Raw genomic sequence first — 15,260 nt, forward strand, 5'->3', positions numbered from 1 at the left:
GGGGGGGGGGGGGGGGGGGGGAAACGCCACAGGGATGAAAACCCTGCGTTTTGAGTGTTAACAACTATGTGGGTGTGTCTGAATCTGGCAATCTCAGAGTGCACCCAGGCTTCCGCTCTGTGCAAATTACAGGTATGAGATGTGGATTTAGAGGCACAAATGTTTGTGTGTTTCTGTTGAGCATCTCAAGCACACAAATGACACTCTTCCATCTTTTGCGGTTTTCTGTTCTTCTACTGAAAAAAGTAAGTCAATAAAAAAAGGAGATGTTACGTTAAGATGCCCTCTTAAGGGTTTTGATTCATGCTTTTATACGTGGTCTCACTCATATCACAAAAATATTTTCTTTTTCTACAGCTCAAAAAATGTACTGAGGGCCTTGTCAGCCCTTGTGCTTCAATCAAATAGGGTTACTATATATCCATGCCCACATAATACAGGGGTTTTCAAATAGAACCTTGGAAATACTGGCCTCAGAAGACATGGGAAAAAATAGATATATTTTCTTTAATTTGAGCCTGGAGGGATAGAAGACGGATTTAAAATTGCTTGTGTGCTATTGTAGAGGATAGGAAGGAAGCTGCTGGTGAAATGGTATTTCTGTAACAGAAGATTTTAGCCACCAGTTTGAAAGCATCAGCTAACTTGTGATCCAGACTGCAGAAATCTGTTAAACCCTTAGTGAGTAATGTAAATTGTGCCCCCTGTTGAAGCACAATGGCATTACCCCTGGCATGCTTTTAATTCCTTACTCTACCGACATTTATTTTCCACTTTACGCTACTTTCCACATAGATTAACCGACATGACAGCCAAGCATGGATTTTACATCAGAAGCCGAGTGCTTCATTGTCACTTACTAATGATGCAAAATTACAAGTATTATACCTGAACATCTAGTCGTATCTAGTCGTCAAAATATTCCTTCAGGATTATCAAAATACTAAAGAATTGTTTTGTTCAAGCCATCAAAAGCTGCCGAGATGTCTTACTTTACGGTGGTACGATGTATCCTGCCATAAAAAATGTGTGACTCCCTCCAGAGAGATGAACAGCTAAAAAATAACCTTGACAGAAGAAATATCATCGCTCTGAAGCCTGTACATTTTAACTGAATTGTTTTGTGACTTGTTGATCCCTTGTAAAGCACAAACCTGTAAAATAAGAAAAACCCTGGATGAATCAATCTGATGTGATGTGATTCGACGCCTCTGTCTCTCCTCGTGCCTGCCCTGTCTAATGGCTGATAATTTAATTATTAGTTTCCATCAGAGGGGGGGCCCTAACGATTGACTGTGGTGGAATGTGTAATGTGCAAGCGAGATAAACCTCCCTTTCCAATACTCTAAGTTTGGTGAGGGCTGTGGATCAATAATTTCTTCTTCTTGTGTTCGCCTCATTTATAACACTGAAGTATTTTCAATCATAATGTTTCAGTATTACTGAGAGGGAATATACTAGGCTCCAGCATGTCTCAATAAGGGTGTTGCAGCCTATTGTGAAACCTTGAATTGAATTTCCATCCCATGTATGCTGTGGAACTGCAGACATTTTCACTGTCTGGTGTAACCAAAGATATCATGCATTATGGTAAACCCAAACTTCTGTCCTGCATCCTCTTAGAAAAGAACTCCCCCCGTGGTCCGAGATAAATCTCAGCACTGGACTGCCGGCACCTTCACACAGCCTAATTTGCCCGTCAGTCTCCCCAGGGAGTGTAACCAGTGTGTGTGTGTGTGTGTGTGTGTGTGTGCGCTTCTCTGTATTTCCCCGCAGGCTTCGAGCTGCTGTATCAGCCAGAAGTGGTGAGGCTCTACCTGTCTCTGCTGACGGAGAGCCAGAACTACAACACCCTGGAGGCCGCTGCTGGGGCTCTGCAAAATCTCAGTGCTGGACAGTGGACCGTGAGTCCAGGGTTGGGGAGGGAACAGCACGTATATGCTATGTTGTGTCTGACTTACAGATTTTTTAAAAAACCTATATACCTCTCAATAGTAGATAACTAGCGATGATTGCAATACAGAGTCTGATGGGCTTTAAGGGAAACGAAACCTGCCTCCAGAGGTGCTTAGAGTCACTTTAAAAAGATCTAGATGCAGAGTCTCTGGAAACCATATAGCAACTGTGTAAGCTGAAATAAATAAGACTGAGACACAATTGAACCATGCAGCAGGTAGCTGAAACTCAATCTTTTAATGTGATACAGTGGAAAGCATGGGCAGAATCATTCATATACAAATGCACTTTAAATAATTTGCATATAGTAATCAAGTAGTCAGATTACAGTGTTCTTTTTTTCAAGCTCATATGCTTCTTCTAACTTATTTGTACAAGGTTTTGGGACTGCCACAGCGCGTAACAGCCTGCTCTCCCAACATAAGAGCCTCCAGACAGATCTTGGCCATGTTTAATTCAGTAAATGGCAAAAGCTCTCCGTTTCATTACTTTATATTCATGTAAAAAAATGTGAGTTAGATGGTAATCTGCATGGGAGAAAGAAAAAGAAAAAAATCTGTTATAATCTACCACTTATCAGTTTGACCTGGATATGATCACTATAAGAGGTTTCCACTGTTACCTACCTTTCTTGGCCAGGACCTTCCATCTAAGTGGAATCACATGACCAGGTAAGGGTTAAATAACTAATGTAAACCAAACTTTCATCTCTGTCTAGCTGTTGGCTTCTGCTAATGGAGGATATCAGAACATCTTCAGCCAGAATCAGACATTTATTCCAATTAGAGCAACCGTGAGGCTGTTGAGAGGCTGTCTGCTGTGCAGGAAGCAGTGAATTATCAACAGGGAAGGCTAGTTGTCAGATGCCAGTTTACGTGCAGCACCTCAGGCAGGAGCGGTCACTTATGTTTTTCAGCAGGCTGGCTGTATTCAGCCCACGGCAGCATTATCACAGCAGCGTTTCTCTTAACACCCATGTGGCAGATTGTAAATGCATCCTTCAGTTCTCTGAATTCATCAGCAGCATCAAGCCTTTCTACCCTACGATTGGAAAGGCCCCCCACCTGAACTCTTTTTATTTTAGTAGTTTCAAGAGTTAACACCAAGCCCTCAGTCTCACATTTACTATTAATAATTCAGTAGTAGTGATTTTCAGCTAAGGAGAACATTTTGAGGAGAAATGCTTCTTTCCTTTATTTTGTTCATGTTGAAGCTGATCAGAGTGCCTGATGAGGCTCAGGAACCTGTGGAGCCACTAACCCATCACACTGTCACGTCTGGCGTCTGGACAAAGCATGTCCCTGCTCCGTATCAGAGCTTCTTTTTTAAATCCTCCTCATTCTTTGCTACTGTCTAGTTAGGTACCTCTGGATTGACTTGTTTTTAGGCTTACTACTGCCACCTGGTGGTTCAGTTGTGTCTGTGAGCTGCTTAATTGCATCTCTTGGGGTACCAGTGCTTAGAAAAGAAACCCTTTTATGTCAAACTTAATGTTTTATGTTACAAAAAATGACAAGTAAAATCTACTGATGTTTAAATTAAGACAAATTATATCACATGTCCATTCAGAGCCCCAAGGAGCAGGGCTGAGCCATCATGTAGTCAGTGACTGATTGATTGAGAGTGTGTGTATGTGTGGGTTGTGTGTGAGCAAGAAGGCAAATATCAAAATGTCCTCCCCTCCCTTGACTGGTGTCATGAAGATGACCTGGACACCTCTAGTGGAGCTTGGTGGAAAAGAAGAGATGTGTGGTCATGCTGGGCAGCTCCCAGCTGGGAGTCTATAGGTCTAACTGAATGTCAAACAGGATGTCGCTAACAGTGTACGCTCACTCAGCCATGCCCTCTGTCTGCCCTCCAGTGGTCCAACTACATCCGAGCCACGGCGCGTAAGGAGAAAGGTCTTCCCATCCTGGTGGAGCTGCTGCGCTCCGACTCTGACAAGGTGGTTCGAGCTGTGGCTATCGCCCTGCGCAACCTGTCCATTGACCGCCGCAACAAGGACCTGATCGGTACAAACCATTAGCACCATCGCCACCGAAATTTAATATTTAATCAAAAACAAATTTATATCAAATTGACACAAATATAGTGGATTATTAATGTTTGCAAGTCTGTCTTAAAACAAAACTCACATTCCCTTATGTACAGTGAAAGAGGTTATTGGTTACTATAATTATTCCCTTGGAGAGATTCCTTCATATTATGATTCCATTGTGATTATTATCCCTTATCCCTATTATTATTGTCACCTTACAGGAAGTTATGCCATGAGGGACTTGGTGAGCAACCTGCCCAGCGGTCAGCAGCGGCCAGCCAAAAACCTGGAGGAGGACACTGTGGTCGCCATCCTCAACACCATCCATGAGATTGTCACTGACAGCTCTGAAAACGCCCGCTCCCTCATCCAGGCCCAGGCCATTGAGAAGCTGGTCGCCATCAACAGGACAAGGTAAGACTTCTAGTAGGACGTCACATATTGTATTGTGAATATAATTGATGTGGCTTTACAACATTTTTAGGTGGAATGCATCTAAACCAGCAGACTGTCATATTAGGATTAAATTATGGCTATAAATCAGTTTTGTTTTTTGTATTAATTAGACTTTTTTTACACTCAACACTGGAGACATTATACATGTAATGATTACAATATGACCTTTAAATTAGTATTCATGGAGGGTAATGTAATGTGTCTCTAATGGCCCAAGCTTGGCGACCACAATGCTATACTCTAACAAGCCTGAGCCCACACAAACCACCACCCACCGCACATTAATTAACAGGCTTTTAGAGCATGAGGGCATTGTTTTAGCTGCTGCTTATACAAGTAAGTAAGTAGTTGTGCCTCTAATGCCAGCGATCTCCTCAACAACCTGATAACGAACAGCTATTAAGGGAGATATTCAGGAGATGTCTTGTAGTACCACAATGTTACCCATTCCAAAATGAAGAGCGTCTGCACCACACTTTCAAATTAAGATCAAGAGCACTTTTCAAAGGCTCTTCCTTGTGCGGTGGAAGTATTGATCATACAGAGAGTCACTCTAACTAGCACATACATACATAGTTCGTCCACACACCAAATAGTTGTAGTGTTTCCTCTCAGCCTTATGAAATTAGCTTTCTTTGAAGTGAGGCCACCACCCACATGTAATTAATACTGGTGGCTCAGAGGTAGCTAATGAAAGGAAATGTGCACTCATCTGGCTATGAATTAAAAACTAGACCCTGGAGCCACTCAGGGGACTCAGCACCACTGAATGAAGAGATTGATTGCAGCAGCGTGCTAGCATACCCACTGTTTAGGAGGTCGGATGAGGTTTCTGACTTTAATTGCTGTTGTTATTTCTGTATGTGTCTCCTCCTTCTTGTGGCCCCCGCAGCCAATCGGCTCGCGAAACGAAGGCGGCGTCCCACGTGCTGCAGACGGTCTGGAGTTATAAGGAGCTGAGGAACGCTTTAACCAAGGACGGCTGGAACAAGAGCCACTTCCAGGTACAGAACTGTAATGATGTGGAGATTATCCTTCATATATAATCTGGATCCTAAGTGTTATTATGTAATATCAGGTTCATTTAGAGACACAACAATTTGAGAAGAACCACTTTGCTATTAATGAAGTGTCCCACTAAGTTACATTGCAACATTAGTAGCATCATTAGTCACTCTAGAGGGAGATATATCTCCTGCAACTAAATGTTTAAATGCAGCATACGTACTACTACGTACTAATGGATTTCTAACATTAAGACATTACTTACAGACACTCATTACAGACATTATATTCTGTTGAATTACACAGACAATTGATGTTAACACATTGTTTTAGTCTGTCAGCATGTTAAATGGTAAGAATCTAACCCTAACCCAGCGTTAAGAGAGTGAATGAATTCTCTGTGTTCAACATGTTTCTGTTTGATGCTGCGTTCACATGCTGCTTGCTCTGCCTCTTCTCTCAGCCCACGGTGACAGCCACCCCTAAAGCAACCAAGAACGGTAAGCCAGGCTACGATGACACCACTTTACCCCTGATGGAGAAGAACCAAGGTTAGTTTCAAGTGTGTGGGTGTGCGTTTGTGCTTGTTGCTGTTTCCACCTGTTTAGAGGACCAAGTGGGTGGGATAAGGTAGAGAAGATGTCAGGGGTTCCCCCAGCAAAATGACACTTAAATGTCACTATTATATGATTCACTAGAGTTTTGAGACCACATGGGGGTCCAGGGCCTAATTGAAAGGATAAGGCTGGCGTTATTCTGGCGTGTTGTTAGTGTCAACAAATCCCTTGAAAAGATCGAAACCAAAAATAATTGAGTTTGCCTCTCAAGACTTTTTAAATTTCATGCCCTGTCTGTGGTACTCACATTAAATTCCAGTTTTAAAAACAGATTTAAGAATTTCCTAAACTAGCTGGTCACTGTAGTTTTTAGCAAATGTTTCTCAATATTAAGTAAATGGTGCATTTTTGGGTCCTAAATGGCTCTAATGAGCATTATTTTCAGCTGCTGGACAGTCCTTATGGCACTGACTCAAATTAACCACAGTGTCCATGTTCAGCGTAATGAAGCAACATGTCACCGTCTCTGTAACAGAGACAAATAAGATATATCAGACTTCAGCTACACAGACTGCACTTGTGAGTAGGATTAATTCATTGGTTAGTTTTGGTCTTTTCATGGGATAATAAGTAAGTATAATATCGAATATCGCCAGACTCATTCTTTAACTAGCCGTGCATGACACAGTTCAGCCACTGCAAATGCAAGTCAGAGTAAAGTTTACAAATGGTTCATTAAAATTAGTTCTGACATGGCGGTTCAAACGAAATACTAACTTGAAAAGCAAACAGCGTGTGATTGTGTGTGTCCACTTTGCTGAGGACATGTCTTTTTTTGTCTCATGGCTACATTGAAGAGCTGCCACATTACAGCTCTCATCCTCTGTGTGGTGAAGTGTGTTATATGTTGCAAAAAAGCCGTTTATAGGGCTCAAAAATAAAGAACACAAAAGAGGAGATGGAGCTTGGAGCAGCATACTGCTGCTGCTGAACCAAAACCTTCTAACCTCAAAAAGTTTAAAAGAAATGTCCTTATTTTAGATGCTGAACTGTTTTATTTTCAGTCGTGGGCTATAAATTGACGTAATAGGGTCGGAGATAATGAAAATGTACCCTCCTTTAAGTAAGTGTGTATAGCTGTGTCCACAATCAAAAAACTGGGATAGGTTTTCTCTAACAGCAGCAGTATATGTGGGGGAGGGCGGGGGACTTGTGCAGTACATTGGCCCAACTACAAACATCTCTTTGACAGAGGAGTCAATAGCATAGCAGCAGTTTAATGTCCTGATTTTTGGCCTTGTGCCCCATTTTTCTTTTTTTCTTTTTGCATCCATACATGCACATGAATCGCGGCACTCATGCCTGCCCACTCTCAGTTTGCATTATTCAATCACTGGCCGAGAACCATTACCCTGAAAAGCAGTAGCGTTTTGGCTCAGTGACTCAGCGTGTGTGTGTGCCGCTTTTGTACAAATGGCATATGAATGCTTTTCAGGCACCAGGAAATGTGGCAGTGGTGATATGATACCTATGGATGAGCTGGGTCCAGGTAAGAGCCAGCCTGCATGATCGTCCTTAGCCAAGCTGGAGCTAGCTCTCCTCTAATCTCTCTCCAGTGTCCAATAGTGTCTTATTTGATTCGACTTCTCTTCTACTAGTTCTTTACCCGCTGCCAAGATGTTATTTTTAATCTGAAAATTCAAACACTCTGATCTCGGTATGATGGCTTTGGACAGAGCTACAGACTTGACGCTCTTTGATGCTGAATGCAAGACCCCTCTCTTAACAAGATGTTTGTACAAAGCTGGACCTTCATTATTTTCATCTCCAAAAGATGTGGGTGGTTCTCCACTTCAATATATTTAGTCTTATTGTTCCTCTGCTGTGCTTCTTTCAAAGTAAATAATTCTGCTGCTGTTTAAAAATAAAGAAATGCAACTTACGTTCATGAAATTGAGAATTGTGTGACTCTTTGGGTGATATATAGAACAAGAATTTTTGTCATGAAGGAATAACCTTTGGGTATATCTTGTGTTCCTTTAAACCCCTGGGCCCATATTAATCAAGCGGCAAAGAATCCCTCCTAGGAATAGTGCTGAAAGCTAAACTAGGACCAAAAACACTTCTACCATAAAGTAGGACGTGTAAGAAGCTTCCTACGGTAACTTTCAACAAGGAGAGGGACTCCCAGGAGAGAATGTGATGTTGCTGTTTTACAACAATCAGAGCTGTTAAGTCAAAGTTAGGATGACATATTGTAGTTTTCTGCTGTTTGAAATATTGAACAGCGGTAAAATTTGAATTTCTTTATGAATATCCTCCTCTACCCCATCACGATATATACCAATATATGCATATAAATGTATATGCAGTTTAAAATAGAGATTTGACTGAGCTGTATGACATTTCCTATACAGCTCTATCCAATCACATTGTTTTAACATGCCAATATTAGCGCACATTTTGCAGGGATTGTGCACACTCAGCGATGATATTGCTACACCCCCCGCTAACCTATGCAACCTTACAGATGGGAAAAAATGATTTGAGTCTCACCCAGTGTTGAGAAATACACACTAACAACATGCAGATATTGTAATAGTGTTGCTATTATTATGAATGAATTAATGAATCAGTAAATAAATAACTCCATGATTGTTATAAAGTCACTTCAAGCTGAGTGCCGCACTAATAAATGAATATGCGCATTATCTGAGGAGCTGTACAAGTGATCAAAGTTTGATTTATTACTGCTGAAATTGTTGGTGGTAACCAAGATTATAATAGCTTTAGATTTTTCATTAATTTTTATTTTTATTTTGTTTTGACTTTTTGTTTTCAATTTCAATTTAGTTTTAATTTGTTTTTTCAACGTGGGTTTGCTAGTTTAGTTTTTATTTTTTGAAAATGCTTAGTTTTAGTTTAGTTTTTAGTAGTTTTAGTGTTAGTTGTAGTCTTTGTCGCTACACGATGCCAAGTTCAGTTTAGTTCAGTCCAGTTTAGTTTTTTCACAAAACATTAAAATACAAGTACAATCAGAAGTATTTGTGAAAAGAGATACCCTTTTTATATATGAAGTACCAACACATTGTCGAAATAAATACTACAAATAAATGAAGCACATGCAATCTACAGTATAATTTCTAACCTACATACAGAAAAAAGAGCTAACTACCCTAATCCTACTACCCAGTGGTCCTAAGAAATTCAAACATCAGTCTCTAGCTCTGTCATTCTTGGTTAAATAGGTGAAATACAATAAATAGAAGTGAAATACAATTGATAGAAAATTTATATTAAAACAATGTGAAGATATCTGTGAGCCCATAAAACACACACTAGCTGACATGCAGTAAATATAATGACCAGCAGACACATTAACCCAGCACAAGGGGAGCTCACAATCAATGGGCAAGTTTATCCCACACGCAGGATGAGCACTGTGGCCAGATGCCGCCCTGACCCCGGGCTCTCTTGACGGACACGCAGCATGCCAGCTCTTCACGCGGAGGACAAAATCATAACACACCCGCGGCTCATCAACAGTGCCTATTGGCTAATCACCGCGCGCACCGCTGAACTGCCGGTCCAGCCAGATCAACTGCCCCGGAACATTATTTCCCCCGGCTTCATATCTACTCGAAATGCAGGCTTATTAGGTCCTGTAAAATAAATAAATAAACAAAAACTAAGGACATTTACTCTTTCATTTTAGTTAGTTTTGCAAACCTACAATGCAGTTTTAGTTTATGTTTTTTTTTTGTAAATCTACATACGTTATTTTGTTCGTCTTTGTTAACGTTAATAACCTTGATGGTAACAGACCCAAATCTTTACTTTTGCAAAGCTACATCTTCCCTGTCGCTGTGATGTTGAGAGGTCCATGGTGTTTTGTGAAGAATGCATGTGTTTTCTTTTGCATCTCACACAAGATCAGTCACTCTCTTAATGGTCTCATTGTCATCCATGAATGTCTCTAAATGCCATGTTTTGGCGACTCCTATCAGGTCATGAAACCTCTGGAGCTCTGCTAAATATTTTTATGATAGGAGTCATTTTTCAGGTTAAAAATGTTGATAAAAAGCTTAAACTCTTAAGTCTGAGAGTAAAACCAAATGCCTTATGCGTCACGAGAGGTTTTGGGCAGTGAGGGCTGATTTCCTACTCTGGTGTGATGCTTAATAAATACCAGCTCTGAGCTGGAATATGTGAGAGTGCATTTTTAAAGACGGTTATGAGGACAAGGTCAAATACCGCGTGAAGGTACTTCATATAGTTTGTTTTAAACCCACTGTGGTGGTAAATAACATGAGCGCCAGAAAGTTTGGACAAGCACAAGATACGAATGTGGAGGCATGTTTATTCTACTTTTAAGTGTCCAACAACTTCCTGGGACTCTCGTAAGTGTTCCAGTGCAGAAAACCTTTCAGTCTGTCACTCCACACAGGTTAAAACATGAGCTGCCACTGTTTGATTTTAAATGAGAACGGAGAGGAATTAGCTGACCGCTGTTCTCTGACCCCATTAGATGGTTACTCCACCATTGACCAGAGGGACAAGGACTGCAAATACAAAGCAGGCGACGGCACAGTGGACCTGACAGAACGGGAGCCATTAAAGGTACAGGCAGACCTCTTCTGGTCTTCTTTTGGGGGATCGGGGCATAGAGGATGAAATAATGATGTGTCGTTGAAAATGTTCTCTCCCTCTATGTCTCTCTCGTTCCCTCTCTCTTCATGTTTTCTGTGGTGGTCCTCATTAGAAGCTCTTAATCCTATTGATTCTTTAAAGAGGCTGGAAGTTGTCATTCTCTGTTAATGCTGCCCGCCACAGCTCAGCGCTGTGGACAGCCTCAGATCTGCAAGCCTCCAGTTAATTGAGTGTAAGCTTTTGGTGTCTGTAAAGTAATTAATCTGAGACTGATTAAAAGAACCGCCAACAACCGCTCCTCATGGAGACGACCCTTGCCTTGGCAATGAACAGACTGCTGCATTATCAAGTGGTCGCTTGCTGATTATACAGCCGTTTCACACTGCAGCCAAAGTTTGTTTATTGCTGAGCTGATTGGCAATACGGCCTCAAAGAGGAGTCACAGGATAATAGCCTCCGAGGATGTCTGACATGCGTCAGAGGACTCTCAAGTACTTTTTGTAGTTTACTTTTGATCTACTGTAGTGCTAGATGAAAAGGATGATCCCTGTGGGATTGTAAAATGAATGCAATATAATCCATTAAAGTCAGTTTAGCGTATGTCTCTTTAGATTTATGGTCATATATATGCTTCTCCATGCAGGTTAAAACTAACTCTTAAAAATTGAGGGTGGAAATGATGTCTGTAGCAGAGTTAGGTATCAACCTGGACCTGATTTTCCTAAGTATTTGTGTCCAAGTGACTGATGTGGACAACAATTTTTGAAATGTTCCAGTACTGAGCAGCTGGCAGCAGCGAAACACAGTCAATGTATGTCGACTAAATTGTTTGTTTTTGCCACTGGCAGGCTCAGATTGTTATTAGAAGTGTCTTTCAACATTATGGAAAGGATCCTACAGAGATAGAGCTTTTTGTTAAAGAGAAAGGTCCTTTTTTTCCTAACCATTCAACAGCCAATAACAGTAACAGCAATTTTACCTTGCAGATTTATCGTATTTCATTTTAACTCAGCAGAAATAAAATAAAACTTTCCACTAACTCCACCAACTCTGGTTAGTAATAAACCCTTAATTAACAGAGTTAGATGTGAAAATATTGGGAGAGGAGCATTTAGTTTTTGCATTTCGTAATTTTCTTGTTTGTTTTCTTTAGAGTGGAACTTAACAACAGGCTGAAAAGAAATGTTTCACTGTTCCCCCAATTTGAAAGTTTAAATTTTGTTTATTTGGCTTGTCAGCAGTGTGCTTCGTTGCAGCTGTAACCACACCCAACACTGATGTCGCAGTGCACATGGACGTGCCTGTTACAGTCCTGCCACAGATACCAGATATATTTTTCATGTTTGTTTTCAGAGCATTTGATTTATTGATTTCAACAAATACTGCTAATTAAATTGTCGACCCCAGAGTTAAACGTGAATTTTCTTTTTCTTTAACTTGTATAATTTAAGAAGTTACACCACTGGAGGTCTGCATAAACAGTTTCAAACAATTTTCATCTGGTGTTGTTAGTTACTCCAACAGTTTTTATTTTTATTGTAACTGATCTCTTTTCTACATTGAAATGATGTCGGTATGTTTGCATTGAGAAAAACATTGCCCTCAGATACAGAGCTAAGATGGAAGTTTACTTTTTAAGAATTATTGCAACTTTGTTTAAGAAGAGTGTCCTCTCCGTGCACAGCTTATGAATACATAATACATGTATTTTAGATAGACTATTAAACCAGTTAGAGCTAAAGTTTTACTGTCACATGTTGTAAAGGCATATACCATAGCCAGCTCAGACGCCACAGACGGAAGTAATCATAGCAAACAGCCATGTTGTTGTTGTCTTCAGAGTGTACAGATCTCCTAGCGTTGCTCCAAACCTGTCTTCTGAGTTTGCTGTCTATACTTCCCAGAGGTGTTCTGCCTGCTTTGAATGCAACTTGGCCGTTAAAACTGCTCTCTCCCTCTTTCATTTGCATGGTTTGGAATGCTGTTTTGTAATCACTCTGACTTCTTTCCAAGCTTTCCTTAAGGCAGGGAGCTAACACTGGCTTCTCTGATCCTGTATACATATATATGTGTGTGTGTGTGTGTGTGTGTGTGTGCGTGCGTGTGTGTGTGCTTGCGTGTGTGTGTGCGTGCTGTATTTGTGAAATGTATTGACCTCTTTTTGTTTTGCTGTGTTTTTTAACCCGTCCCCCTCTGGCCACAGAATGACACAAATAGGAAACACTATATCAGGAGTAACAGGCCTGCGGTCAGTCTGGTGGACGCTTGTGATGTTAAGCCCCAGCCTGTTGACTCCTGGGTCTAAATGCATGCATGGTAGGTCTGAAAAATAAAAGTACAAAAAAATAGCATACCTTTACGCCTTGGGTTGGATTGTAGCATCCTTTTCATTCCCTGTCTGTTCATCGTTTCCGCCTGTGTTCCTTTCACCCTCACACTGTATCATGTAGACCTGCTGTCACCCTGCACCCAGAGCAGTCAGCTGGAGAAGTCACCTTGTTCTTTTCATGGAAATTTAATTACAGTTCAATTGAAAATGACTTTTTAAGGTGTAAACATTTGAGATTTTTATGTAAGATTTCATAAATATATATATAAACCAGTATTTAAACCCCATTGAGACACAGTCTTTTTTACAAGGGAGTCCTGTATAGCACAAGTAAAACACAAGTTTTCAACCATAAGTTGAGAAACAATACATTATGTAAATTAAAATACAATACAATAACAATTTACACAAAATGTACAAAATATTTACATAGACAAAAATGCGTTAATGAGTTAAATATGTAAACAAACAAAATTAAAAAGACTAAATGTAGAGATCTAACTACCGTTAATTGAAACAAGTGCATATGTCTGTTAGAATGTTTGATATTCTTTTTTTAAAAGCAGCTAAGGAAACTGGCGTGCCAATCTTAAACTTAGACTGGAGTTCATTCCAGGACGGTGGGCCATAGCAATACAGACTCCTCTTTCCTGCTTCTGTCCTCATTCTTGGCACCTTACAAATTAGTCCCTCACTAGATCTTAAATGATATGTACTTTGCATGTGAGAAAACTTTAAACAAATACAAGAAGGCAAAAGACCTAAAATGGCTTTATAAATGAAAATGTACCAGTGTAGCATCCTGCGTAATTTAAGTGATGGCCAATTTACCATACTGTATAAGATGCAGTGATGTGTGTGATAGCCAGCATCTGTGATGAACCTGAGAGCCGCTTGATAAAGATGGTCTAGCTTTGACAATGCAGATGGACATGCAAATTGATAAATGATATCACCATAATCTATCTGAGACAGGAATAATCCTGCAACCAGTTTTTTTTACGTGTAGATCTAAAAAAGCAAGATTTTAATCTATATGAAAATGCCTGTTAAATTTGTGTTTTTTAAAAGTAAAACCATACATTCTTATGTTGCAGACACTGAAATACACTGACAATCACAACTTTGATGTCAAGGTCCCAGTGAAACAGTTTCCTTGGGTTGGATTCCTTTTTTGTTTCTTTTCTTTCATTGAAAGTTCTCCAAACACCTATCTTGAACGGCGACTGTTCACTCATAGCCTTAGCAAACGTAAGTAGGCACAGAAGGCCTGTCAAGCTTTAGATCTGTCCACATGATGAAGCAGTTTGCACAGAGTAGAGGCACGAGTGATAATCTAGTTAAACAGGTTGTAGTGTTTTTTTCCCCCCAAAACCACAAGAGAAATTAGTAGCGAAGCGGAAACACTATGTTAGATATAACAGCTGACAAACAAGCTCATCGGCTGCTGATGGAGCTAAATGTTTTTCTGGGACAGTGCAGCTTTGGCCTCAGTCTTTTAGCATTATTTCATTTCTTGGCCCCCTTTTAAAAGAGTCTTAAAGGGAGTCAGCTAAGCACAATATTAAAAAATCCACCCGTGGCATCGTTTTTAACTTAGCTAGCTACTGCTAATAAAATTTCTTAGCGACAATCAGGCTAGAAATGAGAAGATACACAATAGCTGTTGTATACCTATGTTTTGAATAAAGAACCCATGGTTTCAGAATTTTAAGATCAAGATATCGTAAACTGCACAACATGCCTTTAGTGTGAGAGAAGTCCACTGTGACATACCAATGTGTCCCTGAGAAAGACACTTAAGCCCTAGTTGCTAAAGAGGCATGCGACCTCTGATATATATTTACACTCACCTAAAGGATTGTTAGGAACACCTGTTCAAATTCTCATTAATGCAATTATCTAATCAAGCAATCACATGGCAGTTGCTTCAATGCATTTAGGGGTGTGGTCCTGGTCACGACAATCTCCTGAACTCCAAACTGAATGTCAGAATGGGAAAGAAAGGTGATTTAAGCAATTTTGAGCGTGGCATGGTTGTTGGTGCCAGACGGGCCGGTCTGAGTATTTCACAATCTGCTCAGTTACTGGGATTTTCACGCACAACCATTTCTAGGGTTTACAAAGAATGGTGTGAAAAGGGAAAAACATCCAGTATGCGGCAGTCCTGTGGGCGAAAATGCCTTATTGATGCTAGAGGTCAGAGGAGAATGGGCCGACTGATTCAAGCTGATAGAAGAGCAACTTTGACTGAAATAACCACTCGTTA

At 40.4% G+C, this 15,260-nt stretch overlaps 1 protein-coding gene across 6 annotated transcripts in view; it reads left to right on the forward strand.

Annotated features, from left to right (window-relative positions):
* The window catches only part of arvcfb (ARVCF delta catenin family member b), a 144,956-nt gene that overhangs the window by 122,729 nt on the left and 6,967 nt on the right, over positions 1-15,260 (forward strand). For 3 of the 6 annotated variants that reach the window (XM_046035424.1, XM_046035420.1, XM_046035421.1), the window contains 8 exons: positions 1,777-1,904; positions 3,818-3,968; positions 4,216-4,408; positions 5,343-5,454; positions 5,919-6,006; positions 7,508-7,561; positions 10,541-10,632; positions 12,866-12,978. In XM_046035424.1, coding sequence (XP_045891380.1) covers positions 1,777-1,904; positions 3,818-3,968; positions 4,216-4,408; positions 5,343-5,454; positions 5,919-6,006; positions 7,508-7,561; positions 10,541-10,632; positions 12,866-12,967 — 920 coding nt within the window. In that variant the 3' untranslated portion in view covers positions 12,968-12,978. The remainder of the gene's footprint in view (positions 1-1,776; positions 1,905-3,817; positions 3,969-4,215; positions 4,409-5,342; positions 5,455-5,918; positions 6,007-7,507; positions 7,562-10,540; positions 10,633-12,865; positions 12,979-15,260) is intronic. The other 3 variants (XM_046035425.1, XM_046035422.1, XM_046035426.1) reach the window with 3 other exon arrangements.

The sequence above is a fragment of the Micropterus dolomieu genome, linkage group LG21, assembly GCF_021292245.1.
Source record: "Micropterus dolomieu isolate WLL.071019.BEF.003 ecotype Adirondacks linkage group LG21, ASM2129224v1, whole genome shotgun sequence".
Classification (NCBI taxonomy): domain Eukaryota; kingdom Metazoa; phylum Chordata; class Actinopteri; order Centrarchiformes; family Centrarchidae; genus Micropterus; species Micropterus dolomieu.